This window comes from Ruditapes philippinarum, unplaced genomic scaffold (genome assembly GCF_026571515.1).
Source record: "Ruditapes philippinarum isolate M1 unplaced genomic scaffold, ASM2657151v2 ctg531_1_1_1_1, whole genome shotgun sequence".
Taxonomy (NCBI): domain Eukaryota; kingdom Metazoa; phylum Mollusca; class Bivalvia; order Venerida; family Veneridae; genus Ruditapes; species Ruditapes philippinarum.
In genome coordinates this window covers 476,284-503,482 of record NW_026852123.1, presented here as the reverse complement: position 1 = coordinate 503,482, position 27,199 = coordinate 476,284, and the positions used below count along the sequence as shown (strand labels likewise).

Sequence of the window (27,199 nt, the reverse complement as noted above, 5' to 3'; positions counted from 1 at the left end):
AAATGCTTCGTACTGTCATTTAAACACTTTGTATCTCTGTTGGGAGTAGTGTGATCTGAAATGTCACCTGTATATTGAATTCACTGAAATAAATCTTTTCACTCTTATGTGAAGTCTATGCAGGACAAATTTAATCTCTCAAATGAGTTGAATTAACCCACTTCTAATTTTGCCAAATTTGCTTAAATTTCAAGAGTAAAACATACTGAAAAAAAGAATCTTTTAAGAAAGTCTTAAGACAGCAAAATTGAAAATGTTTCTTGCTAGGGTTTGATTAAGCCTGTTCATAGAGGGTACTGGAAAGTTCAAGCTAAAGCTACTGTCCATGCCCCCTAGCCCCAGATGAAGCAGAATATTTAACATAAAACTTATACATAGGATTAAGGTAGCTTGAATACATGTACAACTTAAGATAAAGAGTGCTAATGGTTGTACTTACAGTAGAACTTCTATGAGTCGAACTTCGATTAGTCGATTTTCTCGATGTGTCGAAGAAAAATGAAAGTCCCGACTTTTTCCCCTATATATTCCTTATAAAAACCTATTTGTGAGTCGAGATTTTATGTGTCGAATTTTTCGATGTGTCGAGGTTTTTTCGTGGTCCGTATAAAGTAAATCTAGTGCAATTTACCACAAATAAGTCGAAGTCGTTCGATTATTTCGACACCTTCCATCTCGAGACATTTTTCACACCTTATCTGGCTGCGAAGACGATTTCCAATCACATTGTATGACAGGTGTTAATTACACAGCCATGTGTTCAAACCGCCTTTGTTTGCGATAAAATGTGTGATAAAATGCTTTAATCGTTACTATTTTAATTTCCGTAGTGGTATTTGAAAGTAAACAGTAAGAACTACTTTCATTTGAAAACATCCTTGACCCGGTGCCGCGTGAGAATAACACGCGAAATATTTTCTATAAGCTGGTTTAGTTATCGCCCTTTCGTATTGTTACCCCTTTTATAACTCTATTGTATACGTCAACGGGTAGTCCAAATAATTAGCATAATAATAATTATTTATCATGCTATATTTATCATTGTAAAATGTAAATAGCAGATTAATGATGGAAAAACATGAAATAGGTTTCGTTATAGATCTTATAATTAGGAATAGTCACAGGTCGAAATTTTGTCATGGAATTGAGAGCGATTCATGAGTCGAAGTCCCGATGTGTCGAAGTTTTTACGCAAGTCCCTTCAACTTCGACTTACCGAAGTTCTACTGTATATGGTACTTGTACAGAGACTGTTTAGATCTACAGTCAAACCAGACTCTTTAATAAACTGCTGGCTGATGTTGTATTTCAATATTAAAATCTCTTAAGCAGGGCAATAGGGTAACAGTAATCTATTACTTACCCTGTTTTAGGCAATTACTTTACCCATGTGACCAGGTTAAACCAATGATCAGCCAGCTCATTGAGACTTGTGAAGTCTTATCATGGTTTGCACTGTTTCCTACTCAGTCAGTATTTAATTTTGATATTTCCCCCAAAAATGAAGAACAATTTTTGTCCAGATTGAAAAATTGACAAGTCCATTGAAGATATTTAGCATGGTAAGCTTTACCACTTTACACTTTCTGTAACATCAATGTTCGCCCCCAATCCTTACAGTAAACCATTTTAGATCACATGGTCTCTTAACAGTGCTGTTTGCAAGGAACTGGACGAGGTATCGACAAATTACGTGTTGAATTGATTGTTTAACAAGAATAATATAGGAATGATAAAAATGTTCACGATGGCGTCTTTAAAAAGTATTTCTTACAGGAGATGTATTACATATTCAATCAGTTTTTTGTGAAAGAGAAACGGAGAAGTCAATTTGATTTAACAAACTCCTGGCAGCGATTATCTAGCGTTGTGGTACAGCAAAATAATTTCATTCGCACACTAGCACACGCAGATTTGAACAAAAAAAAACAACAACATAGCATGACAATTGCAAAGAGTTTAAGCTATAATTTTTCTGCAAAAATTTCCGTTTTCTATTTATTTTATTATTAGTTTTTAGCTCACCTGTCACAAAGTGACAGGGTGAGCTTTTGTGATCGCTTTTCGTCCGGCGTCCGTCCGTCCGGCGTCCGTCCGTCCGTAAACTTTTACTTTAAATGACATCTCCTCATAAACCACTAAGCCAATTTCATCCAAACTTCACAGGAATGTTCCTTTGGTGGTCACCTTTAAAAATTGTTCAAAGAATTTAATTCCATGCAAAACTCTGGTTGCCATGGCAACCGAAAGAAAAAACTTTAAATATCTTCTTTTAAAAAACCATAAGAGCTAGGGCTTAGATATTTGGCATGAAACATCTTCTAGTGAGTGTCTACCAAGTTTGTTCAAATAAAAGCCCTGGGGTCAAAATTGGCCCCGCCCCAGGGGGTCATTGATTTTCCCTATATGCATATAGTAAAAACTTAAAAAATCTTCTTTTAAAGAACCCAAAGAGCTAGAGCTAAGATATTTAGCATGAAACATGTTCTAATGGGTGTCTACCAAGTTTGTTCAAATAAAAGCCCTGGGGTGAAAATTGGCCCCGCCCCGGGGGTCATTGATTTTCCCTATATGCATATAGTAAAAACTTAAAAAATCTTCTTTTAAAGAACTCAAAGAGCTAGAGCTTAGATATTTGGCATGAAACATCTTCTAGTGAGTGTCTACCAAGTTTGTTCAAATAAAAGCCCTGGGGTCAAAATTGGCCCCGCCCCGGGGGGTCATTGATTTTCCCTATATGCATATAGTGAAAACTTAAAAAATCTTCTTTTAAAGAACCCAAAGAGCTAGAGCTAAGATATTTAGCATGAAACATGTTCTTATGGGTGTCTACCAAGTTTGTTCAAATAAAAGCCCTGGGGTCAAAATTTGCCCCGCCCCGGGGGTCATTGATTTTCCCTATATGCATATAGTAAAAACTTAAAAATCTTCTTTTAAAGAACTCAAAGAGCTAGAGCTTAGATATTTGGCATGAAACATCTTCTAGTGTGTGTCTACCAAGTTTGTTCAAATAAAAGCCCTGGGGTCAAAATTGGCCCCGCCCCGGGGGGTCATTGATTTTCCCTATATGCATATAGTAAAAACTTAAAAAATCTTCTTTTAAAGAACCCAAAGAGCTAGAGCTAAGATATTTAGCATGAAACATGTTCTAATGGGTGTCTACCAAGTTTGTTCAAATAAAAGCCCTGGGGTGAAAATTGGCCCCGCCCCGGGGGGTCATTGATTTTCCCTATATGCATATAGTAAAAACTTAAAAAATCTTCTTTTAAAGAACTCAAAGAGCTATGGCTAAGATATTGAGCATCAAACATGTTCTAATAAGTGTCTACCAAGTGTGTTCAAATACAAGCCCAGGGGTCAAAATTGGCCCCGCCCCAGGGTCATTGATTTTCTTTATATGTGTTTAGCAAAAAACTTTAAATCTTCTTTGAAAAAACCCAAATAGCTAGAGTTTAGATATTAAGCATGAAACATCTTCTAGTAAGTGTCTACAAAGTATGTTCAAATAAAAGCCCTGGGGTCAAAACTGGCCCGGCCCCAGGGTGTCATTGTTTTTAACTATATGTGTATAGTAAAAACTTAAAAAAAAATCTTCTTTTAAAAAGCCCAATGAGCTAGAGCTTAAATGTTTAGCATGAAACATCTTCTTATGAGTGTCTACCAAGTTTGTGCAAATAAAAGCCCTTGGGTTAAATTGGCTCTGCAACGTTGGGGGGGGGGGTGGGGTTGGGGGGGGGGCCTATATACAGGTGAGCGACCTCAGGGCCATCATGGCCCTCTTGTTTATTCGATCACAAGAGTGTTTAAGTTCTGTACCATATAACCAAACCGCACATCTTCGACACAATTGAAAAACACTACCAGAAAAGTGCTGTTAAGGAAATGGTTTAAGTTATTAGCAAAGTTGGTATTTTATAGATATCATTGTTGCTAAGACAGATATTTATTTGTGATAATTAAGTGTCATCTCTAACATCCTATTCATCTGCATATCATCATTAGAGATTCATGAAAATGCTAAAAATAGATTTAAGATAAGCAGGCCTCTAAAACACCTTATAGCTTGAATATTTAAAGAGAAATTTATCATTTTTATCTGCTCATCGATGAAAAGATGGGACTGCAGACATATTGTTTTTTTTCACAAGTCTGTTTGGGCATGTCTTTCTCTAAAATAACCTTTAAAATGGGCAATTGCATCTTTGTTCTTAAAACGAATAAAGAGAATTTCTTAAAACTAGGCATTCATGTTTGAACACAATTTACTTCTTGACAAAATTTCTATGTATTGAAATATTACTTCTGTGTCCAATATCCTTGACCTTTTTAAGTTAGTTTCAAAATTTAGGAATTTTCATCTCATCTTTGAGTAAGATTTGGTAGCAATATCAGCTTTACAAACCTCATGTGCTTTGATTGTTTATACTGTCATTAAAATGTTAAAAGTATTTAGTACAGAGAAGTCAGGTCTTTAGAAAGTGTCTGTGTGTAAATTCGTATATTTTTTAATGAAGTATATGTATATAAATCCATTGATAACTATCATAAAATCAGTGCTTTGAGTAAAATGATCTGGAAAAAAAGAGATACTTCAGAACTCGGCAAATGTGGGTTTTTTCCATCTAATCCCGAGGTACAAACAAACTTTAACAGATACAACTTCGTAAATTTATCTTTTATATGCTCAACTTGTTGGGTACTCTGTTATGAATGGTAGTTTTGAGGCTAAAGTGTTAAAAGCTTGTTTGTAACCTCGTGGAATTAAGACGGAAATATCTCGACATTTTTCAAGTTCCGGATAAAATCTGTTGCTAGATATATGTAATGTGTCTAGGTGTCTTATGTCCTTAGTAAACCTACATGTATATTGTAAAAAAATGATGTTGTCATTATAGTTAAAAGGAGATATAATAGCAGTAAATGTTTGGTTAGGATTTTGAAAATCTTCAAAAAAAAATTTCATTTTTAAAGTGGGACATTTTTGACATTGATGAAAAATTATGATTACAAGTCAATCAGTACTGCTTAGAAGTTATGTGAATGATGTAATTTGAATGTACACCTGCCTTTGTTTATGTTATAAACACTGTCTAACACAAGACTGAAAATACATGTATATAACTGCAGTGTTGTTAATATGCAAACTTCAGTTTTGAGAATTTTTGTTTCGTTTTATGTTGAAATTAGATATAAAGCATCCTTTAATATAGAAAATGATTTTGATTAATTAATTAATAAATTTTATTTATTTATTTTTGCAGTTCATTATCTTGTTTGCTTGGAACTGATTCATAAAATGATTTTGTGTGTGTTTCCCTAAAAGTTACTTCTACTATTTTGCATTAGTTACTTATTTGTATGCCCATCCATAATTGCTAGGTAGACGGCCAATCCCCTACCGTACTAAAACCCACCTTGCAAAACATGCATATATTTTATTTAAAGAGAAATCTTTTATACTAGGCTTTGTTAGAATTTAGTTGTTGCATTACATGAATTTAATTCCTTAAATATTTGGTGAAATAAATTTCCAAGGTTTTGTAAGTATACATTTAGTACAAGTCTTGTAAATAAGGACATTTAATAATTATGTGGTTGTTTTATGTAAATTTTAAGAAAATATAGAAAAATATGGTAAAATATCGAAGGTGTCAGTCATTTTATTAATTTAAGGTTATTATTTGGGTTGATTATATAGCAGAAACCTATTTTCTTGAAATGTACTACTAAAATTTTATGATGAATATATTGAGTTTGGTTTATTATGGACTGATGTTACCAACGCAATTATACAAATCAAAAGATGACCATAATTATTTTATCTGTAATAATTTCTGCGAAATTGCTTTTACCAGAAATATTTCTTCTTTAACAAAGTTTTACTTTAGATATCACTTATCTTAATAAAAACAACCAAAACTTTAACCAAAAATTCCTGTGCCTTACATGAAATTTTTTTAATACCTAACAAAGTAGTGCATTTTGAATTTTTGAAATATTTATTTTATTCTGAAAATTTATGGCTGGGTATAACCTATGTATAATATACTTTCATTTTCCATCTTACCACCTATCTGCATGGTCTGCTTATATTTGCATGTAGCCTTATTTATATATCATACTAGACTTGTATATTAATGAACGTTTCAGTGCATCACTGACTTAATTTGTCTTTAAAGCTACATGCCTACAGATGTGTAAATAAAAAATTTAAAAAAATCAATTGAGGACAAGTTTAACAAATGTTTAATTTATTAATAATTCACAGGAAATGTAAGGTTTTGCATGTTTTTATGCAAAAAATTACTAAATTTACTAATTTTAATTATTTTGTCTCCTTAGTGCAGTAATGGGCTTACTTCTTATATAATTTAATAGGAGTTAACGTGTTACTGCACTAAGGTTGTGATTTGCTATATTTGTACCTTGTAGACACAAGGCTATTAACTCCTGCAAATTTTTTTGATTAATTAAAATAGAAATTGTTTTCAAAGTGCCAAAAGACAAGAGAAAATAACTTCAGTTGCAAACTTACAATATAAAATTTGAAATATTTTTTAATTATCATTAAAAATAAGGAGGTGTGCTGGCTGAAAGTTCATTGAGTTTGTGACAGTGGTGCATTGACCCGCTCCTTATTCTTGACTTATTATACATCTCACTAATTCTATTTTCTGATTAATAATTGAGCCGCTTCATGACAAAACCAACATAATGTGTTTGCGACCAGCATGAATCCAGACCAGCCTGCGCATCCGCGTAGTCTGTTCAGGATCCATGCTGTTCGCTATGAGTTTCTCTACTTGTAATAGGGTTTGTAAGCGAACAGCATGGATCCTGATCAGACTGCGCGGATGCGCAGGCTGGTCTGGATCCATGCTGGTAGCAAACCCATTATGTTGGTTTTGTCATGACGCGGCTCAATTATTTCAATATACATAAATGAAGTTTTCACTTTAAAATTTTCATTGCCCATAATATATATTTATATTATAAACTGTATAATAACATGAAATATGTTCTGTGGAAAATTGAGATTGTACATTATGTAATTCTTGAATACATATTAAGTAATGTTTTTATGCCACCGCAGCATCTGCGATGCGGTGGCATATAGCGATTCACCTGTGTGTGCGTGTGTGTGTGTGTTTGTTTGTTTGTTTGTTTGTATGTGTGTGTGTTATATAGATTATATAATGAACTTCAAAAATCTTCTTGTGAAAAACCACTGGTCCAATTTCAACCAAACTTGGCAGGATTGATCCTTGGGTGAAGGGCTTCCAAAGTTGTTCAAAGAATTTCATTCCATGCAGAAATCTGGTTGCCATGGCAACCAAAAGGAATTATAAGAATAAATTTAAAAAATCTTCTTGTAAAGACCCAAAAGGCCTAGAGCTTAGATACTTTGCATAAAGCATTGTCTGGTAGACCTCTACCAAGATTGTTCAAATTATAGCCCTGGGGTCAAAATCGGCCCTGCCCCGGGGGTCATTGATTTTCACTATATGTACATATAGTAAAAACTTAAAATACCTTCTTGTAAAGACCCAAAAGGCCTAGAGCTTAGATATTTTGCATAAGGCATTGTCTGGCAGACCCTTACCAAGATTGTTCAAATGATAGCCCTTGGGTCAAAATCGGCCCCGCCCCGGGGGTCATTGATTTTCACTATATGTACATATAGTAAAAACTTAAAATACCTTCTTGTAAAGACCCAAAAGACCCAAAAGGCCTAGAGTTTAGATATTTTGCATAAGGCATTGTCTGGTAGACTTCTACCCAGATTGTTCAAATGATAGCCCTGGGGTCAAAATCGCCCCGGGGGTCATTGGTTTTCCCTATATGTATATAGTATAAACTTATAGTTAAAACTTTAAAAAAAATTCTAGCAATTGACAAATGCTAGAGGTTAGATATTTTGCATGAAACATTGTGTAGTAAACCTGTAGCAAGATTGTACAAATTATAGCCCTGGGGTCAAAATTGGCCCCACCCCCAGGGGTCATTGATTTTCACTATGTACATATAGTAAAAAAAAAGACTTCTTGTCTGAAGGTACAAGGCTTAGAGATTTTATATTTGGTATGTAATATCATGGGTCCTCTACTAAAGTTGTTTTAATTATGCCCCTAGTGTTAAAATTGCCCTGTCCCAGAGGCGATAGTTTTCCTTATATGTATAAAGTAAAAACTTGAAAAACTTCTTCTCTGAATTGACAAAGGCTAGAGGTTAAATATATGGCATTAGACTTTGCGAATTGAACCTCTACCAAGATTGTTCAAATTATAGCCCTTGGGTCAAAATTGGTTCCACCCCGGGGGTCATTGATTTTCATTTTGTACATATAGTAAAAAAAAAAAAAAAAATATTTTTGTCTGAAGGAACAAGGCATAGAGTTTTGATCTTTGCTATATAATATCATCTATAGGTCCTCTACCAAAGTTGTTCAAATTTTTCCCTTGGTGTCAAAATTGGCCCTGCCCGGGGGCAGTGATTCTCATTATGTACACATAGTAAAAACAGAAAATAAAACAAATGTTTTCTGAATGGGAGAAAGCTAGATCTTAGATATTTGACTTGAAATGTTGTTTGGTGGACCTGTATCAAGATTGTTTTGAATTAAACCCTTGGGTCAAAATTTTGCCTTGCCCAAGGGGAAAGTGACCTACTTTCTTATTCTTTGATGTACAGCAATGAAATTTTGACCATGTGCACAGTTTAAGTTGTAAAATTGAACTTTGATATCAGGTGATCTAGATTTTGATGATGTGACCTACTTTCTTGTCCTTTGATGTACAGCTATGAAATTTGAACCATGTGCACAGATTAAGATGTAAAGTGAACTTTGATATCAGCTGGATTTAGATTTTAACAAAGTGTCTTACTGTGTTGTCCATTGATAGAGTCATGAAATTTAGGCTGTGTGAAAATATTACCTTCACCACCAAATTCACCAGACTCAAGTGCATTGATATATTCCTACTCTGATCTTTTATTGGATTAATAATAGATTCAACCACTAATCTGATGATAAGAATTAGATAGGTCAGGGATCTATGCATTATGACAATCTTCAATTGTATAGAAACAAAAAATATCTGTTCCTACACTACTATTTAGTGTTGTATTAATGCGGTGGCATAGCATTTTTCTCAAATGCAATCTTGTTTATGGTAAAATTTAGTCTCATTTGATTAGGAGTATTTTAGTATTTTGATAATAGATTTTCAAAAAAAAATTAAAAATTGCAGAATAGTAAAATTGTACAAAAAGTATTTATTTCTATAATTTCAATTAAAACGAAAAATTAAAAGAAATAGAAAAATAATCATTATTTAAATGTAAGTTTTTATTACAAATGTTTATTCTTCAGTGAATTTCATATTTTCCCAACAAGTGACAATTGTGACATTCTTGTGATATTACCGGTATGTTATTTGTGACATATATTTTATATTGTGACATTTATTTTATATCAGGGTCTAGGCATGATGACAACTGTGACACTACCTGTGTACAACAAAACTAATATGAATGGTTCGGTAAGTATTTAATATAAATATTGAGAATTTAAAAAAAAAAGAAGATATTATGTGGACTTTTTCATAAACCTTTGCTAAGCTGTACAAATACAGAAATTTTTCATCATACATATCATCATATAAAAAAGGGAATGTATTTACATGATGAAATGGTTGTAGAATAAATTTCTTAAACAAAGGGAGATCATTCATCCAACAGCAATTATCTCCCTTAAGTATGTTTTATATTTTGAATTACCTTGTATAACTTTATAAGACATGCTTTCTTATTTTCTCATGTTTCTTATTTATCTGTTTGTTCCATAGAAAATTTGGTATTGAACACAATTGTTTTAAATTTGAACTGAAGTAGATATTTTCGTTAGATCAGTAAAAGGGGCATTTCACGTTTCTCACAGACAAGTCACATAGAAATAATATATGTAATTCTGTTTAGCATTTGTGAGTAGAAAATATTTCGATACTATTTCTTGCAGACTGCCCAGACTATACTAGGTGTAATGGGTATAGATGTAACAACAGATGCCATGTTGAAATATGCTCCTCTAAGAAAGGTATTTATGTATATATGCATGTATATTTTGATATGACCTCTTGATTTGTAGAAAACTGTAAGTGTTGAAATCTTTAACTGGCAAAATATATTTGATAGCAATTTTAAAAACTGTACAATCATATCTTATATTGTCCCCATGCTCATATGGTCATTTCCTGTACGGTCATTTCCCATGTAATCATTTTCTGTATGGGCGTTTCCCATGTGATCATTTCCTATATGCTTATTTTCAATGTGATAATTTCCCATATGCTTATTTCCCGTATGATCTTTTGTCAATAAAAATGTAACAGTGAATGTCTATGTTATTTAATGCACATGTTTGTTATAGGAAACAGAAAACAAAGTTAGATATTCAATTGCTATATATTTGTTTCCCTTGTTTTTGTCATTCTGTTTTTGTATTGTAATAAATATGTTGTGAATTGACAACATAATGAAATTGAGTGACATCAAGGTCAAACTAAAAAAATCAAGCACTAAAAAGAACATTTTTTTCAGTCAGGCAGAACTTTCAGTCAAATATTTTTTAATTAGTTAAATGTGCATACATGTAATTCTTATCATGAAATATTGAGATTTTATTGGAATGACAATAAACCTTTGATATAAAATTGTATAAAATGAGATATTTTATTTCAGTTTGGACCCAATGGATTCACGTTTGCCATAAATGCTAATGGTTACATAGTGTTCCATCCAAAACTGAAGGTTCAGAATGACTTGAAAGACCCACCGAATGTGGATTTCCTAGAAGTTGAGGTTGAAACCGACGCTACAGTGCAGGTAATTCTTATATTTTCTCTTCCAGAAATAGGAGTTAATTGTCCTTTGTTTTACAAAAAAGTATTTTGTTTTATTTTTGCTCCCAGAACTTTTACTTTCCTTCACCTTCTCTGTATTGTAAAATGAAAGGATTAATAAATCTGTTAAATGGCATTGATCAACATTTTGAAATACTGTTTTTAAAGATAAAAGTGTTAATGGTGTTTTATTCGTGTGTTTCTTGAAAAGAACTAAAATGTGATTCTTACAATAGATATTTCTTTCAAATTAAAAGACTCAGATTTTACCCATTTTAATGATTCTTAATTACGATACTTGCCTAGTTATATATAATGGTTTGTGATATTAACACTAAACCTGCTAGAAAGTGATAAGCCTTTGCCACTAGTATAGAGCCAGACAAGCCTGCGTATATGTGAAGTCTGGCCTGGCACTATTCTGTTGGCTGACTGGTATTTTTCATCTTAATATCCCTAAAATTGATAATGAACAGTTCCAAAAACGAAAGCTAGGGAAGTCCATTCAATAAATTCAGCAGATTAAAGGTTAAGCAGTTATATGATAGTTGCGATGATCACTTACCATCATCAAAATTATCAGTAGAGTGGCTATTGCCAAGTGGTTAAGGTGGCCGTCTTCAAATCACTTGCCCCACATGCTGTTGGTTCAAATCCGGTGCTAACAAGCTAGGTTACAGAAGGTTAGTGGTTTGACTCAGGCGCACCCTCATGCTTGAAAAAATGCATGAATGGGCACCTTAGATCTTCCTTTATCATTGTGGCTAGAAAGCCACTGTGTGACCTTTACAGAGTTGGTGTGACTTAAGATCCAACAAACAAAAAATATCAAGGGAAGCCAATCCATCCATGCTACAGAATTCTTGCATTATGAGAAGATTAAAATTCCCTGATTTTATAATAGACTGTCAAAGCAGTACAAGATTCTATTATACAAATTTAGTTTGTATCTGTCTTCAATCTATCAACAGTTACACTGTATATGTCTATACTGTTTTCTTCTTGATTTTCTGCTTGATTTTAGTCATTTTGATATAAAAAAACCCTTTAAATAACAATGAACTGTTCCAGATACAAAGCCAGACAAGTCCATTTTACAAATTTATAGGCTCAGGGTTAACAACAAGATAACTTGTTTATTTTTCAGCTTCGTAATGACATGATAGATCAGAAACAGGATAGAATTGAAATTGTAATGTACACCATTGCCAAGGATCAGGTCAGTACTTTAAATAGTTTCATGACTGGAAAGTCTGAAATTTTCGAATGGGATTGAATTGTGCTAACTTAAATTTCTCACATTTAAGGTTTTCACAAAAATGAATGTTCACTAAATTTATAATTTATCTACCTGTGCTTATTAAATAGAACTGAAAATAGAACTTTGTAAATTTTTAACTTTGTAAATTATCCAAAAATGTTGATTTCATGAAGTTTTGTTCCTGCAAAAATATCTCATTTTACACTACATGTCTTGTAGCAGAAATATCACATTGAATTGTATCTTGATTATTTCACATTGAATTCATTTAAATACAATTTAACTGCAGGATTTTATTTGAATGTGGAAGCTTGATTATTCATGTATATTTTATGTTATACATGTATGTACAAAGTGCCTTTGTGACTTCTTTCTTAATGCCAAGCCTGCATGGCTGACTGGTCAAAGTTGCTGGAATAAAAAGATTTGCTTCTGACTGCTGTGGGTTCGCAACCTGTTAGGGAATTTGGAGTCTTTTCATGTGAGGAATAGTTTGCATACAGAAGGCTGATTGTTCAACACAGATATATGCTTGTGTCAGAAAAAATGCAAGGAGGGGCCTCTGATGTGATGTCTTTCTCTACCAGTAAAGCTGGATAGTTGTGATGTAATATTTTACATTGTCAGTGAATCTTAAATAACCCCCTGCTCTAACCCCAAATAAGATAACTCCTAAAGCAGTCGCCTCCTTCCACAGTAAAAAGCAACAACAAAAAAGCTGCCAATCTTCATCTTTAGATATTTTGTTTAATTGAATGATGTTGTTAAATGTTGTTTACAGAGACATGTTGATATTGAGAATGGCGACAGAAAAAGGATCATCAGCTATCGTGGAATTGATCTTACTAATTTCAGGTAAAACCTTAATGTTTTGCATTTATCAGTCATTTTGGGCTAAAAAATTTCATAGTATGCATATGTGTACAGTATTAGTATCTGTAGTCTGTATAAAGGTTTACATTGTAAACAAAGTTTCAGGTGAAAATGTTGCATTTTGATCAGACATGAAAATGAGATTTGGGAAAATATTGGTTATTTCTGAATTTTTTCGGGAAAGAATTTATTGGTCAACTCTGAAGCACATATGATTGTTACTTTTCAGCGATTACACTTAAATACTACACACATGTTATAAAACACTTACCAATTCTTCAAGTAGTCTTGGGTAGTAAACACAACAAATTTTTAAAATCATTACTGACAATAGGAAATTTTCATTTGGAACACCTTGCTGATTAACCATAGTCATCTTACAGAATATATGGTTTGAAAGTTGTTCTGTAAAATGAAAGTTGATTGCTTGCATTTTAAGTGACAGATGCATTTTTTAAAAGCAACAGAAGCACTTATTGAACATTGTGGGGGAAATCAAGTACAGCCTTCATTGTCAATTTCTTCGCATCAAAACTCAAAACTGGTGTTAAATAGCCAATAAACACTGCTGAGACCAAAATTATTTCTTAGTTAAAATATAAATGAAAATTTTATTTTTGTATTTCTAGTCTCGGTGTGAATATACCAAAGTACCATGAATATTATCTGATGATTGAAACTGATATACAAACACCAGTCAATGAAAGTAAGTAAAAGCTGTGATTATTTTCTTTTTGTAGCCAAAAATATAACACCTCAAAATGCATGAAAATTTTATATATTTTAACTCTTAAAATTGGTCGGACCAAAAGTGATTAGCCTATGTCTTAAGAGTAGAGCACATGTGTGCAGTCTGCCCGGATGTACTCTATTGTTAGCTTGCATTTTGCATTTTAATTCTGAAATCCCTTAATTTTCAAATGGACTGTTCCAAATTCAAATCAAGGCAAATCCATTACACAAATACAGGAGGCTAAGCATTACAATAACAATCTTGATTACTGAAAGGTATAAATAAATAGTTATTATTATTTCAGTTAGATTAAAATTTTACAGTAATTTCATATATAAAAATGTTATTACAAAATTATATTTTTCATGATTACAGAAAATAAAAGTTTATTGAATGATACCCATACTGCATTGCTGATACCTGACTGGTAAGTGTTATTCCATAGGTTCCTAAAATAGATTATTGTATACAGAGTTATTGCTCATTAATTAGTTTTTGAGGTTACTTTGCTTTTATTATTAGTTTAGTTTATACAAACTTATTTTAGTTTGGTTGTGTTTGAAGCTATAAGCTTATTGAAACACTCTCAAATCTGTTCCTGGAACCAACCAGTACTTTGCAATGGATGCAAAATTTCTTGCTCAAAGAAACAACGGCCTGCCCCTGACAGTGTTTTTACCTATGGGGTCAGCAATCCTTAGATTACTAGTCTGACGTGTTTACCACTCGGCCACGCTGCCACTTTTATTATTGTTTTTTATAAAATTGTTTTTAATAAATTCATTAGGCACATTATGCCTCAGAAACAAATTATTTTTTCCTTCTTTAGAAACATAAGTTTTATAATGTTTAAATAATGGTTTTGGAGCATTTTAAATGCTTATCATCTGGAGATAGCATTTTATTTGAAATTAGTTGTCATTAAAATAACAAAAATTTAAACTAGTATTTCGACATCCATACAAAATCACTGTAACTGGACTTATTGCCAAAAAAGCAACAGAAGAAATAGATGGTTCGGTTTATTGGCCATCTATTTGTAGTAACATTTTGGAAACTATAACATAGCATGATATCAAAAATAAAAACCTAAAAAAATAAAAGCATTTTTGAGAAATAATGGACCTTAAAACATTCCTGCAGATACATTCTTCCAGTTGTTGTCTCCATATTAAACTCCTATGTGTGAGATGCTAATTTCATTGAATATTGGTGTAAATGTTTAATTTCAGGGAATTCTTTGAAGGTTATTTGTCTAAGAACTCGACAGGAACTGTCCTTGACCTGCAGGAAGCCCTTGAAAATCCATCTCAATACAAATGTAAGTAAGCTGTTTCCTTCTTATTGAAGATGATAGTATTTGAGCCGCGCCATGACAAAACCAACGTAATGCGTTTGCAATCAGCATGGATCCAGACCAGCCTGCGCATCCACTCTGATTAGGATCCATGCTAATCGCTTACAAACCCTATAACAAGTAGAGAAAAAGATAGCGGATGCGCAGGCTGGTCTGGATCCATGCTGGTCGCAAACGCATTATGTTGGTTTTGTCGTGACACAGCTCATTATACCCCCGCACAACAAAGTTGTAAGGGGGTATACTGGAATCAGCTTGTCCGTCCGGCCGTCCGGCCGTCGGTTTTTTCTTGTCCGCCCAATAACTTAAGATTCATTTGACCCTTAGTCTTCATATTTGGCATGGAGGTTAGTCATGATTAGTAGATGACCCCTATTGATTTTGAGGTCACTAGGTCAAAGGTCAAGGTCACAGGGGCCTTGACTTCAAAAAGCTTGTCCCGCTCAATAACTTAAGATTCCTTTGACCCTTAGTCTTCATATTTGGCATGGAGGTTAGTCATGATTAGTAGATGACCCCTATTGATTTTGAGGTCACTAGGTCAAAGGTCAAGGTCACAGGGGCCTTGACTTCAAAAAGCTTGTCCGTCCAATAACTTAAGATTCCTTTGACCCTTAGTCTTCATATTTGGCATGGAGGTTAGTCATGATTAGTAGATGACCCCTATTGATTTTGAGGTCACTAGGTCAAAGGTCAAGGTCACAGGGGCCTTGGCTTCAAAAAGCTTGTCCGCCCAATAACTTAAGATTCCTTTGACCCTTAGTCTTCATATTTGGCATGGAGGTTAGTCATGATTAGTAGATGACCCCCTATTGATTTTGAGGTCACTAGGTCAAAGGTTAAGGTCACAGGGGCCTTGACTTCAAAAAGCTTGTCCGCCCAATAACTTAAGATTCCTTTGACCCTTAGTCTTCATATTTGGCATGGAGGTTAGTCATGATTAGTAGATGACCCCTATTGATTTTGAGGTCACCAGGTCAAAGGTCAAGGTCACAGGGGCCTTGACTTCAAAAAGCTTGTCCGCCCAATAACTTAAGATTCCTTTGACCTACAGTCGTCATATTTGGCATGGAGGTTAGTCATGATTAGTAGATGACCCCTATTGATTTTGAGGTCACCAGGTCAAAGGTCAAGGTCACAGGGACTTTGACTTCAAAAACTTTGTCTGCCCAATAACTTTTAGATTCCTTTGACCCACAGTCTTCATATTTGACATGGATGTTGATCATGATTAGTAGATGACCCCTTTTGATTTTGAGGTCACTGGATCAAAGGTCAAGGTCATAGGGACTTTGACTTCAAAAAGTTTGTCCACCCATTAACTTAAGATTCCTTTGACCCACAGTCTTCATATTTGGTATGGATGTTGATCATGACTATAAGGTGACCCCTATTCATTTTGAGGTCACTGCGTCAAAGGTCAAGGTCACAGGGACCTTGACAAAAAAAAAGCTTTTCTTCTCAATTGCTAAAGAATGTCCTGTCCGCAATGTATTGATTTTGACATTTGAAGCATGTAGAATACATAACTTAGCAATGCACTGGCTTAGTAACCTCAGATTTGGCAGGGAGGTTGTCCTTGAGCTCTAAATGGCCACTGTTGATTCTGACAAAGTGGTATGCGGGGGTATTCACGCCATGATAGTGGCAGTTCTAGTTTATGTTTGGTTATATTATATAAATAACACATAGGTTTGTGAGCAACAGTAAATTATCATCCCGAGAAGAACACCGCTAACCGAGGCGTTATTTGTTTTATTTTCTATGGAAGGTATTACTGACTCGCTAGGGACTTCAGATTCTTTCATGTGAGGAAGTTATTCAGCTAGCTTATGGAATGTTAATAGGGATGATTAAGTTACAGTCTTTGCGTGAAGTAATATTCAGAGAAGCAGCTGAGGTCGTCACAACTAAAGCTGGAAAGTCACCATATGACAGTATTTGTTTGACATGTTAGAAAAAAAATTGGTCAGTTAAGAATAATGGTGTGAATGAAAAAGATTTATTTTCATTTTCGGAGACAAATTAAGTTTGATCATTTATTTTTCATTAATATTTATTACATTCATTTCTTTAAGTATTATTGATTTGTTTTATGAATTAACAGGGGACGATGAATTGATCAATCATTTATTGTTTGATCTCTCCGTAACATCAACTATAGACGGATTCTGGCCGCTTCTACACAACAATCCGGATGGAGAAGGGTGAGTCATGTGATCAAGATTGATAACATTTTATTTACTATTAAATCATAGTCGTGGACTTTGAGTCACTTACACATTTAAAAACTGTGACCTAGAAATCTGCTGAGAACAATTATATTTTGTCATGCAAGGAAGCTTTTTGATTGGTTTTAAAGATAAAAGACGTTGAGGATTCTACTTGTGTGATATAACTTTTATTGAAAAAAAAAAATGAGCTGCGCCATGACCAAACCAACATAATGGGTTGCGACCAGCATGGATCAAGATCAGCCTGCACATCCGCGCAGTCTGATCAGGATCCATGCTGTTCACTATCAGTTTCTCTACTTGTTATAGGGTTTGTAGGCGGACAGCATAGATCCTAGTCAGACTGCGCGGATGCGCAGGCTGGTCTGGATCCATGCTGGTCGCAAACGCAGTACGTTGGTTTTGTCGTGACGCGGCTCAAATGCTAAAATTGTAACTGGAGGATTTTTCTAGACTAGTGCAGCTGAATGTAGCCATTTAAATTGTAAAATACAACTTTTGAAAACAGAAGGATCTATATGGCATTGTCTATTCTTTATGCATCACACTAAGGACAATATTATATGTGTAAAACCAATGTGATATGTTAATGGTAATGCAGGTATTGTGCAGTTTGCATGATTTACACAAGCAATACTGTTTCAACATTCAAATAATCAGTTTCATGGAGAGAGCATTGGATTTGTTATTCAAGGGTCACTGGTCCAGTCATCAGGTGAAGCAAAATTTCTCGGTGACATTTGTTCTTGGACATTTGAGTCCAATGGTCATTTGTCTCTCACCGCTGATTCAGAAATCATGTGGGATTAGTAGTTGGTCACTTGCAGAGAGAAATTGGTAAATTACTGGTTAGTTATCCAGGAAAGCACGTTAGGTGGATTGATGTTCAAGACATGACCAAAAATGTGTTACGGTCTGCGTAGAAAACAAATAAAGTATTGACCTGATGTGGGATTCGTCGTCGGTCACTAGTAGAGACATTTGTAATTTCTGGTTTGTAATCCAGAAAAATCTGTTAGGTGGCGAGGTATGGCCATAAATGTGTTAAATTCTGTGTAAAAACCAGAAATAAAGCAAACAAAGTATTGAAAGTAACACTCATGATTGCTGTAAATTTCTGCTTTATACTTTATAATAGGTTGATTGGCGCCTTTATTGCGACAATGGGAGGTTTAACTAAGATATACCCTAAAAGGTAAGTAAAGATGTTCTTGTGAGGTGTATGATTGAATTGACACAAACATATCACTTTTTCATGAAGTTTTCATTCCACTAAAGATGTAATTTGGCATCGATAAGTTCAAATTTGATTTATTTTTTCCTTTCTATATTTCACTGAAGATGTTTTTTGACAATTTAATTCATTTTTTGTTTTCAGTAAATCACTGGACAAATTTTTTAGCATTGACCAAGAAATTTTTGAATTCAATTTTTTTCTCTCTCAATAATTCGCTGAAGATGTACAAGTTTTTATTTAATTTGTTTTTCTAAATATTTAAGAAGTTTAATTAAGTATTAACAAGTTTTAATTTAACCCATCTTTCATTTTCCCAATATTATACCCATACCATATAACATAATTGTGGAGGTTATACTGGAATCACTTTGTCATGTTGGTCTGTCCGTCTGTCTGTCTCTACTGCGTCTGCTCTATCAATTGTTAACCCCTTAAAGGATTTCTTTCAAACTTGGCTGTTATGCTTACCTGAACAAGATGATGTGCAGAACCTATATTGCTGCTATTCTGCTTCAAGGTCAAGGTCATTTAATTATTAATTGTCAGACAATTTTGTTCCCACTATATAAATAATCCTACTGTCCTTGAAGGATTTTCTTCTAACTTGGCTGTAATGTTTACCTGAACAAGATGATGTGCAGAATTATTCTGCTTCAAGGTCAAGGTCATATTTAATTATCAATTGTCAGACAATTTTGTGTCCACTTTATTATGGATCCTATTGACCTTGAAGGATTTTCTTCAAAGTTGGCTGTAATGTTCACCTAATTAAAAAGATGTGCAGAAATTTAACTTTCACTGTGCTGGCTGAAGGTCAAGGTCACTTTAGATATTGGACAAATTTGTGACTGCACTATAAATTACAAAGTCTTTAAAAGTCTATCTTCTTACTTAGCTCAAATGTTCACCTTGAAAACTAATGAAAAATGAACTGAAATAAAGTCCTATGTCAGAGATGATGGTGGTATTGTCACTCCTGTGACAGAACTCTTTTTCACTGTAGAAGACCTTATTTATCATTGATAAGTTTCGTATTTAATTCAATTTTATTCAACAATTCAATTAACGTGTTTTCATTTATGCAAGTTATTTTTCAATTTATTCATGTTATTTAATCAAATTTTTACATTTTTTTGTGTGAACATATATTTTACATCGTTATTATATATGAATTTTATCTGAATTTAATTTGGTGATGGGTGTTATAAATTATAATCAGTCTTTTGACATTGGTGCATGTTTGAAGTTATTATTATTGGAGAGATTTTTATTGAAAGAAATTTTTAGATGTTGTTTCCTGCTGAAAAGGAAAGTGATAAAAGCCTTTGCCACAAGCAATTTGTAGATTACTAGTCTGATATGAACACTTGGCCACGCCAACTCTAAAAATCACCATTTTTTGGGCTATGTTATATAAAGTGTGTGAGATATAGAGAAATGTGTAAGGAGTATAGTGCATCGAAGCAGGTGACATCATGCGATGAAATTATGTGTTGAATAATTCAAAGCAGTCCGAGAACTGGATTAATTTTAGATTTCAACCAATCAGATTTTGGTTAAGAGATCCTGAGTTGAATAAGCATTGTTATAAACCAATCAGAACTTTTGACTCACTTTGATGCACTATAGATAATTTTAAACCAATCAGATCACTTGATACATACGATAGTTGTAACAATTTTACCTATTTGTGTTGCAAGCTGCACATACAAGCATCTTGCTACGAGGAATTTGTGTGAGGGCCCGCGACCTCGAGATAGAAAATGTTATATTGAGTGTAGTAATGTGACGGATAGGTATGCGGTTTGTGTCGCGATGTAGTAGATCAGCTCTCTGTTCTTATTGTCTTAACTGTCATTATTCTCGTCTGCTTTCTATAGAACGTGTGTAAACGTAGATTACTGTAAAATTATTCAGTTTTCACGACCATTTTGAAGATCCTGTTATATTTTCTAAAAAAAATTTCTTATCTATTTGATTGACAGATGAAGATTTTTATAATCAGATACACCATTGAATAGACGTGAAACCATTCAGTTTTTCTTTAAATATTTATAAGTAGGTTGTTATTTTGGGGAAGAAAGTAATTTCTAAAAATAGCCACTGTTCCTCCTAGAATTGTTAATTCCTCATTTCTCTTCCTGTCGATCAGAAACTTACACCTTGTCAGTTATCTACTCTTAATATTGGCCTGAAATAATGTTTGACGATGAAAAAATTTTGGTCATCATTAGCAACTAGGATTCATTAAAGTTTTGACTTGCCAAATTTGTGTTAACTCTTATAGCACGATATATAATTACTAAGATCAATGGTTTGCAATATTTTACAATTTAGATTAGATATTTGATTATAAATTCTAATAATAGAATAACGCCATGATTTAAATAGATATAATAAGAAATTTGATTGTTATAAATTCAAATAATAGAATAATGCCATAATTTGAAAATATTTGCATGTAATGATTGGTCATGGTAAAGTCATTTTGACACATGGGTTTTAACATTTGAGCCGCGCCATGACAAAACCAACATAATGGGTTTGCAACCAGCATGGATCCAGACCAGCCTGCGCATCTGTGCAATCTGATCAGGATCCATGCTGTTCGCTATCAGTATCTCTACTTGTTATAGGGTTTGTAAGCGAACAGCATGGATCCTGATCAGACTGCGCGGATGCGCAGGCTGGTCTGGATCCATGCTGGTCGCAAACGCACTATGTTGGTTTTGTCGTGACGCGGCTCATATAAATATACCTAGTATGATGAAGCAACAAGGAACAACAACAACAAAAACCCATTTATAAAGAACAATATCTATAACAAAAGACAAAACCTATGAATGAAAATGGCTTTACAATGAGTAGTTACGAAATTTTCTACACTCGAACACAAATGTATTGTTTTTTTAATTTTGGAGCACTTCTTATTTTCAAATATATATTCAATATATTTTGACTTGTTTGGTTTTCTTTCTTTTTTTTCCTGTCTGAATACTTAATTATTCTTGTTTGAAACTAGAAAGCGTAGTAAGTGTGAATGATATAGAGTGAATGAATTTATATATAATTATTATCTTAGATGTTTATGTTTGCATATGTTTTCATATTATATAAGTAATTCAACATTATCAAGAAAATATTTTATGATCACTAAATGTCTGTTTCCATCATCTCTAGCTTGTTTGTCATTAAAATGAGGACGCTGTAGAAATTAATTTTTGTTTTAAATTCAATGTCTTCAAAACTTGTATAACTCAGTCAAAAACTAGGCTACCAGGTCAAACCGAGGAGAATTAGTTAACCCACCAGATGTAATAAATTTTGTCGAATTTTATTTAAACAAAAACATTATTATAACATACATTGATCATATGTCTATCAATGTTGAAAATAGGAAATGAGAAGTAAAAATCTAGGTCAGTAGGTCAAATTATATAAATGCATAGCTTTTGCCTAGAGTATATAATTTAGGCCACAACTTAATGTATTAACAGTAATCAAAATGTAATACAACTTGAGAGCAAAGATGGATCAGCTGGGATAAAAAGCTGGGTAGAGTCATAAAATATGGATCAAGTCAAGTCAATAAAGCTGGGTAAAGTCATGAAATATGGATCAAGTCAAGTAAAGTCATAAAATATGGATCAAGTCAAGTCATTAAAGCTGGGTCAAGTCATAGTGCTGGGTTAAGTAGAATGGGTCAATTCTTAAAGTTTGATGATATCATAATTATGAGCGTTGTCAAGTTTAAAAAAAATGGTTTTAAGTCATATAAGCTGGTTTGAATAATAAAAGTTGGATCAAGTCATAAATATTGGGTTAAATCATAAAACCGGGGTGAAATCATAAAAGGTGGATGGAGTCATATAAGATGAGTCATTAGAAAAACTGGATCATCATAAATGTTGGGTCAAATAATTAATGCTGGATCAGTCAGGTCATAACAGCTGGGTCAAATCATAAGCTCTGAAGTAATGTAATTATATTAAGCTGTCTTTGAATAATCTTTTTGCTGGAAACTCTGGTGAGTGTTTTTTAAGCCAAAAAGCTTTCATAAGGTTTATTTTTATATATAAGGAAAAAAGCTCTGGTGAGCAATGAAGATCCATCAGGGATCAGTTTTATTCTTTTCAACCTTATGTAGATACATGTATGATATATGTCATATGGCATGTTTGATGAACTTTATTTCAGCCAAGTGTTATTCATCTTCTTACAATCACATCATCTTTTAGCCACTATTTCAGAGAGAAATATTAAAATACTAACTTTAATTTCACTAACAAATTCAATTTTTTTAATTCACAGATTTGTTTACAGATCTTGATAAATAAGATTTTTTGTTAACATATTGACTAACATTAATTTTAATAGTGTAATAAATATAGTAAAGCATGATTTGATATTTTGTAGATGTGTATGAATCACAAGAACAATTTTCTGGTCATTTCAGGGAAGATTTGGTCAAACAGTTTATTGATCAGAGAGATCCATGGAAAGCCAACTACTTCAAGAGAGCTATTGATGCCCCACATTTAATATTCAGTGCTCCATATATTCTTGGTAAGTTGTACATTGATGCCCCACATTTAATATTCAGTGCTCCATATTCTTGGTAAGTTGTACATTGATGCCCCACATTTAGGTGGTGTCCTATATATTCTTGGTTTGTAAGGCAATAGCCTCACATTTTATTATAGGTATTCAGAGCCCCTTATATTCTTGGCAAGTTAAACATTGATGCCCAGCATTTGATATGAATATTCAGTGACCTATATATCTTTGGTAAAGTTGGACATTGAATGATTGAAATACTATGCATAATGATTTTCTAAACTTCTATAGTTTAATAACTGTTGTTAAGTGAAATGTTTGAAGTGAAATGTTTGAAGAACTAAAGTATCAGGAAAATATTCATAAAAGTTTTGTAAGAAAACTGAAAAAGTCTTCTTGAAACTGCTTTCAGACTTATATATAATATATATATATAATGCACTCTTATGAAAATGTATATATGAGCCGCGTCATGACAAAACCAACATAGCACGTTTGTGACGAGCATGGATCCAGACCAGTCTGCACAGTCTGATCAGGATCCATACTGTTCGCTATCAGTTTCTCTACTTGTTATAGAGTTGGTAAGCGAACAGCATGGATCCTGATCAGACTGCGCGGATGCGCAGGCTGGTCTGGATCCATGCTGGTCGCAAACCCATTACGTTGGTTTTGTCGTGACGCAGCTCATATATTGTTTTGTGGTCATTATTTTAGATCCAGTTAGTCCGGAAAATATATCTGCCAATGATTCATTTGGTGAAGTAACAGTTGTCAAGTCTATTTCCATTAACAACAGCAAGATGGGCTCAAACCTTGGTGGTCAAAGTCTGAACTACAAAGCTGCAGGTATGTTATCCCTTACATTATTAAATTGTTTTAAAAACACAAAATTGTTGATATTTGTTGATTGGAAAGGAAAAGATCATGAGTATTATATATCTATCAGGGGTGGGTGGGGTAATGCGATATTTTCCTGATGAGCGTTATAAATCAGAACCTGGTAATAACATGGTTCTGAGACTCTGGACCCCAACATGAGTGTTTTATCGCAATTGCAGTGTATGTCACTCAAGCCAAGTCTTTAAAGGCACATTATGCCTCAGAAATGAGGGATTTTTTACTACATTAGATAGGGCAAACGTGAGTATTATAATTAAATGATAGTTGTATAGCATAATAGATGCTTTTTAGCAACAGGATGTAAATGTGAATGTGAAATTATTTATCTTAAAGGTGGTATAATGTAAATAAAGTAGTATTTTGACTTTCATACAAAATACAAGATAATTATAACTGTACTAAGTTCAAAAAAGCAAAACAAGCAAATAATGGTTCAGGTAAATGACCACAACCCCCTCCGTGGTCGAGGGGTTAGAGTCAATGACTTCTAATCCAGTTACCTCTCTGGCGTGGGTTCGATCGCTGGGAGATGCTTTGGTAGTTTAGCGCGGAGGAAGGTAGTCTAGTATTGGTGTAATGCTCCAGGAACGATGGTTAGGAAACTACCCGCCTTTATGACTGAAATACTGTTGGGAAAAGGCGTAAAATGAAACAAACAAACAGGTAAATGACCAATGAGTAACGTTTTGGAAACCATAATAGGACACAAAAAAAAAGCTTTTGAGAAATTTAAATATAAAGTATTTCTTGGGCATAATGGGCTTTTAATAAACTTATCAAATATAATTTTAGTTCTGGGAGCGGTATTCACACACGAGCACATCAGAGATACCATGATTAAAGTATCCAACCAGACAAGTATAGGTGACTGCGGGGATCCGTCAACCACGGCATGTTACCTGATTGATGACGGGGCGTTTCTTATAGCAACTAATCAAGAACAGTACGAAACTAGTGTAAGTGAAACTATGTTGGTTTTCCCGATGTTGGCAAGTTTAAAATTTTAAGCCTTTTTTCTGTTGAGACTGCAAGTGATTAACCTTTTGTCACCAGCATAGAGTCAGTCCAGCATGCAAATTCTTGCAATTTCGACCATGCTCTTCACTGCATTGAAAATTTTCATTTTGATGTCTATACTTTTGGCTGGCTATTTTTAAATTTTTCATCTTGATATCTCTACTATTGATAATGGACAGTTCCAAAAATTGAAGCTGGGCAAGTTTATATTAAGAAATTCAGTGGGATAAGAATTAGTGGAAGCAGAACTGATGACTTGGTAATGCCACTGGCTCATTTGTACAGTCAATTCAGACACGATACTAGTAACTAACAAATTTTAGCATTTCCATGTTTGAAAACCCTTTAATAAACAGTGGATTGGTCCAAAATTCCATGTCAAGGACAAATTGATTATATTGAATTAAGGGTCAAAGGGTTAAGGAATAAATTAATCATTAATTAACAATTACTTTTTTAAACAATCATAAATTTTATATCAGTTTCTGTGACACATGTTATGATGTAAGTTTCTTTTAAATCTATGATGTATTTTGACATTATACATGTACATAGATTTAATGAATAATAGAAAATTTAGTGTAAAGATGTATTTAGTGATTATTTAGCAAAATATATATGGAAGAAAGCAGCAAAATACAAAGAAATGTTGATTTTAATATTGTTATGTTTTTAGGTTGGACGTTTCTTTGGAAAGGTAGATCCTGAAGTAATGTTTCAACTTTACAATAGCTCCTTCTTTCATAGGTATTTGAATGTTTATTTGATTTTACTCATGAAATATGATTCTATATCAGTCAAGTATACTTCACATTTGTTAAAAGCAAATAAGAAAAACTAGTATGAAATTGGGTGGAGTCGGAATTCATATTTATTTCTAGGGACCACTTTCAATAGCTTTAGTTATTTATTTCATTATTACAAACTAAAAAATGATAATTCTGTTCTGTAATTGGCCAATAAACACAAAAGAACACCAAAATTAAAAAGATTTTGAGAAATAAAAATCAATGCAGTTCTAAGGCAAAATGTGCATTTAACCCTTTAGCTCAAATATACGCAAAACAACGCACTTTCGACTCCTTCCCCTCTTTTAGGCCTCAGTGAAAAAATGCCCTATTTAGTCCCCAAATACTGTTTTTATGCCGCCACAGAGTGGGAGCATATAGCGCTGCACTTGTCCGTCCGTCACGCCGTCCGTCCGTCTGTCCGTACGTCCCGAAATCTTGTGAATGCAACTGCTCTTAAACCGGATGGCAGATTTTGCTTAAACTATCAGGGATGAACAACCTTAATATGTAGATGGCAGTAAAGGAAGGAATTTTTGCTGCGACCAAATTTAACAGAATTATGGCCCTTTGTTGATTTTTAGCTCACCTGAGCTTGCTCAGGGTGAGCTTTTAGGATCGGTGAATGTCCGTCGTCCGTCGTCCGTCCGGCCGTCCACAATTACTTGTGAACACTCTAGCGGTCGCATTTTTGCCTCAATCATCATCAAACTTGGTCAGGATGCTTATCTAGTTGAAAGCTCGGATGAGTTCGAACATGGGTCATCTCGGATGAAAAACTAGGTCACAAGAGCTAAAAATAGAAAAACCTTGTGAACACTCTAGAGGTCACATTTTTGACCCAATCATCATCAAACTTGGTCAGGATGTTTGTCTAGGTGATAGCTTGGATGAGTTCGAACATGGGTCATCTCGGATGAAAAACGTAGGTCACAGGAGCTATAAATAGAAAAACCTTGTGAACACTCTAGTGGTCACATTTTTGAACCAATCATCATCAAACTTGGTCAGAATGCTTGTCTAGTCAATTGCTTGGATGAGTTCGAACATGGGTCATCTCTGATGAAAAACTAGGTCACAGGAGCTAAAAATAGAAAAACCTTGTGAACACTCTAGTGGTCACATTTTTGACCCAATCATCATCAAACTTTGTCAGGATGCTTGTTTAGATAATAGCTCGGATGAGTTCGAATATGGGTCATCTCGGATGAAAAACTAGGTCACCGGAGCTATAAATAGAAAAACCTTGTGAACACTCTAGTGGTCACATTTTTGCATCAATCATCATCAAACTTGGTCAGGATGCTTATCTAGTTGATAGCTTGGATGAGTTCGAAC

At 33.8% G+C, this 27,199-nt stretch overlaps 1 protein-coding gene across 5 annotated transcripts in view; it reads left to right on the top strand.

The window, feature by feature from the left end:
- LOC132749939 (voltage-dependent calcium channel subunit alpha-2/delta-2-like) overlaps nucleotides 1-27,199 on the top strand; it is a 70,403-nt gene that overhangs the window by 31,889 nt on the left and 11,315 nt on the right. For 4 of the 5 annotated variants that reach the window (XM_060739907.1, XM_060739900.1, XM_060739892.1 and 1 more), the window contains 15 exons: nucleotides 9,480-9,542; nucleotides 10,019-10,096; nucleotides 10,741-10,884; nucleotides 12,049-12,120; nucleotides 12,944-13,017; nucleotides 13,665-13,741; nucleotides 14,144-14,195; nucleotides 15,001-15,089; nucleotides 17,233-17,332; nucleotides 18,498-18,554; nucleotides 20,297-20,392; nucleotides 23,053-23,162; nucleotides 23,871-24,002; nucleotides 24,849-25,012; nucleotides 25,750-25,820. In XM_060739907.1, the coding sequence (XP_060595890.1) occupies nucleotides 9,480-9,542; nucleotides 10,019-10,096; nucleotides 10,741-10,884; nucleotides 12,049-12,120; nucleotides 12,944-13,017; nucleotides 13,665-13,741; nucleotides 14,144-14,195; nucleotides 15,001-15,089; nucleotides 17,233-17,332; nucleotides 18,498-18,554; nucleotides 20,297-20,392; nucleotides 23,053-23,162; nucleotides 23,871-24,002; nucleotides 24,849-25,012; nucleotides 25,750-25,820 (1,379 nt within the window). The remainder of the gene's footprint in view (nucleotides 1-9,479; nucleotides 9,543-10,018; nucleotides 10,097-10,740; nucleotides 10,885-12,048; nucleotides 12,121-12,943; nucleotides 13,018-13,664; nucleotides 13,742-14,143; nucleotides 14,196-15,000; nucleotides 15,090-17,232; nucleotides 17,333-18,497; nucleotides 18,555-20,296; nucleotides 20,393-23,052; nucleotides 23,163-23,870; nucleotides 24,003-24,848; nucleotides 25,013-25,749; nucleotides 25,821-27,199) is intronic. The other variant, XM_060739915.1, reaches the window with a different exon arrangement.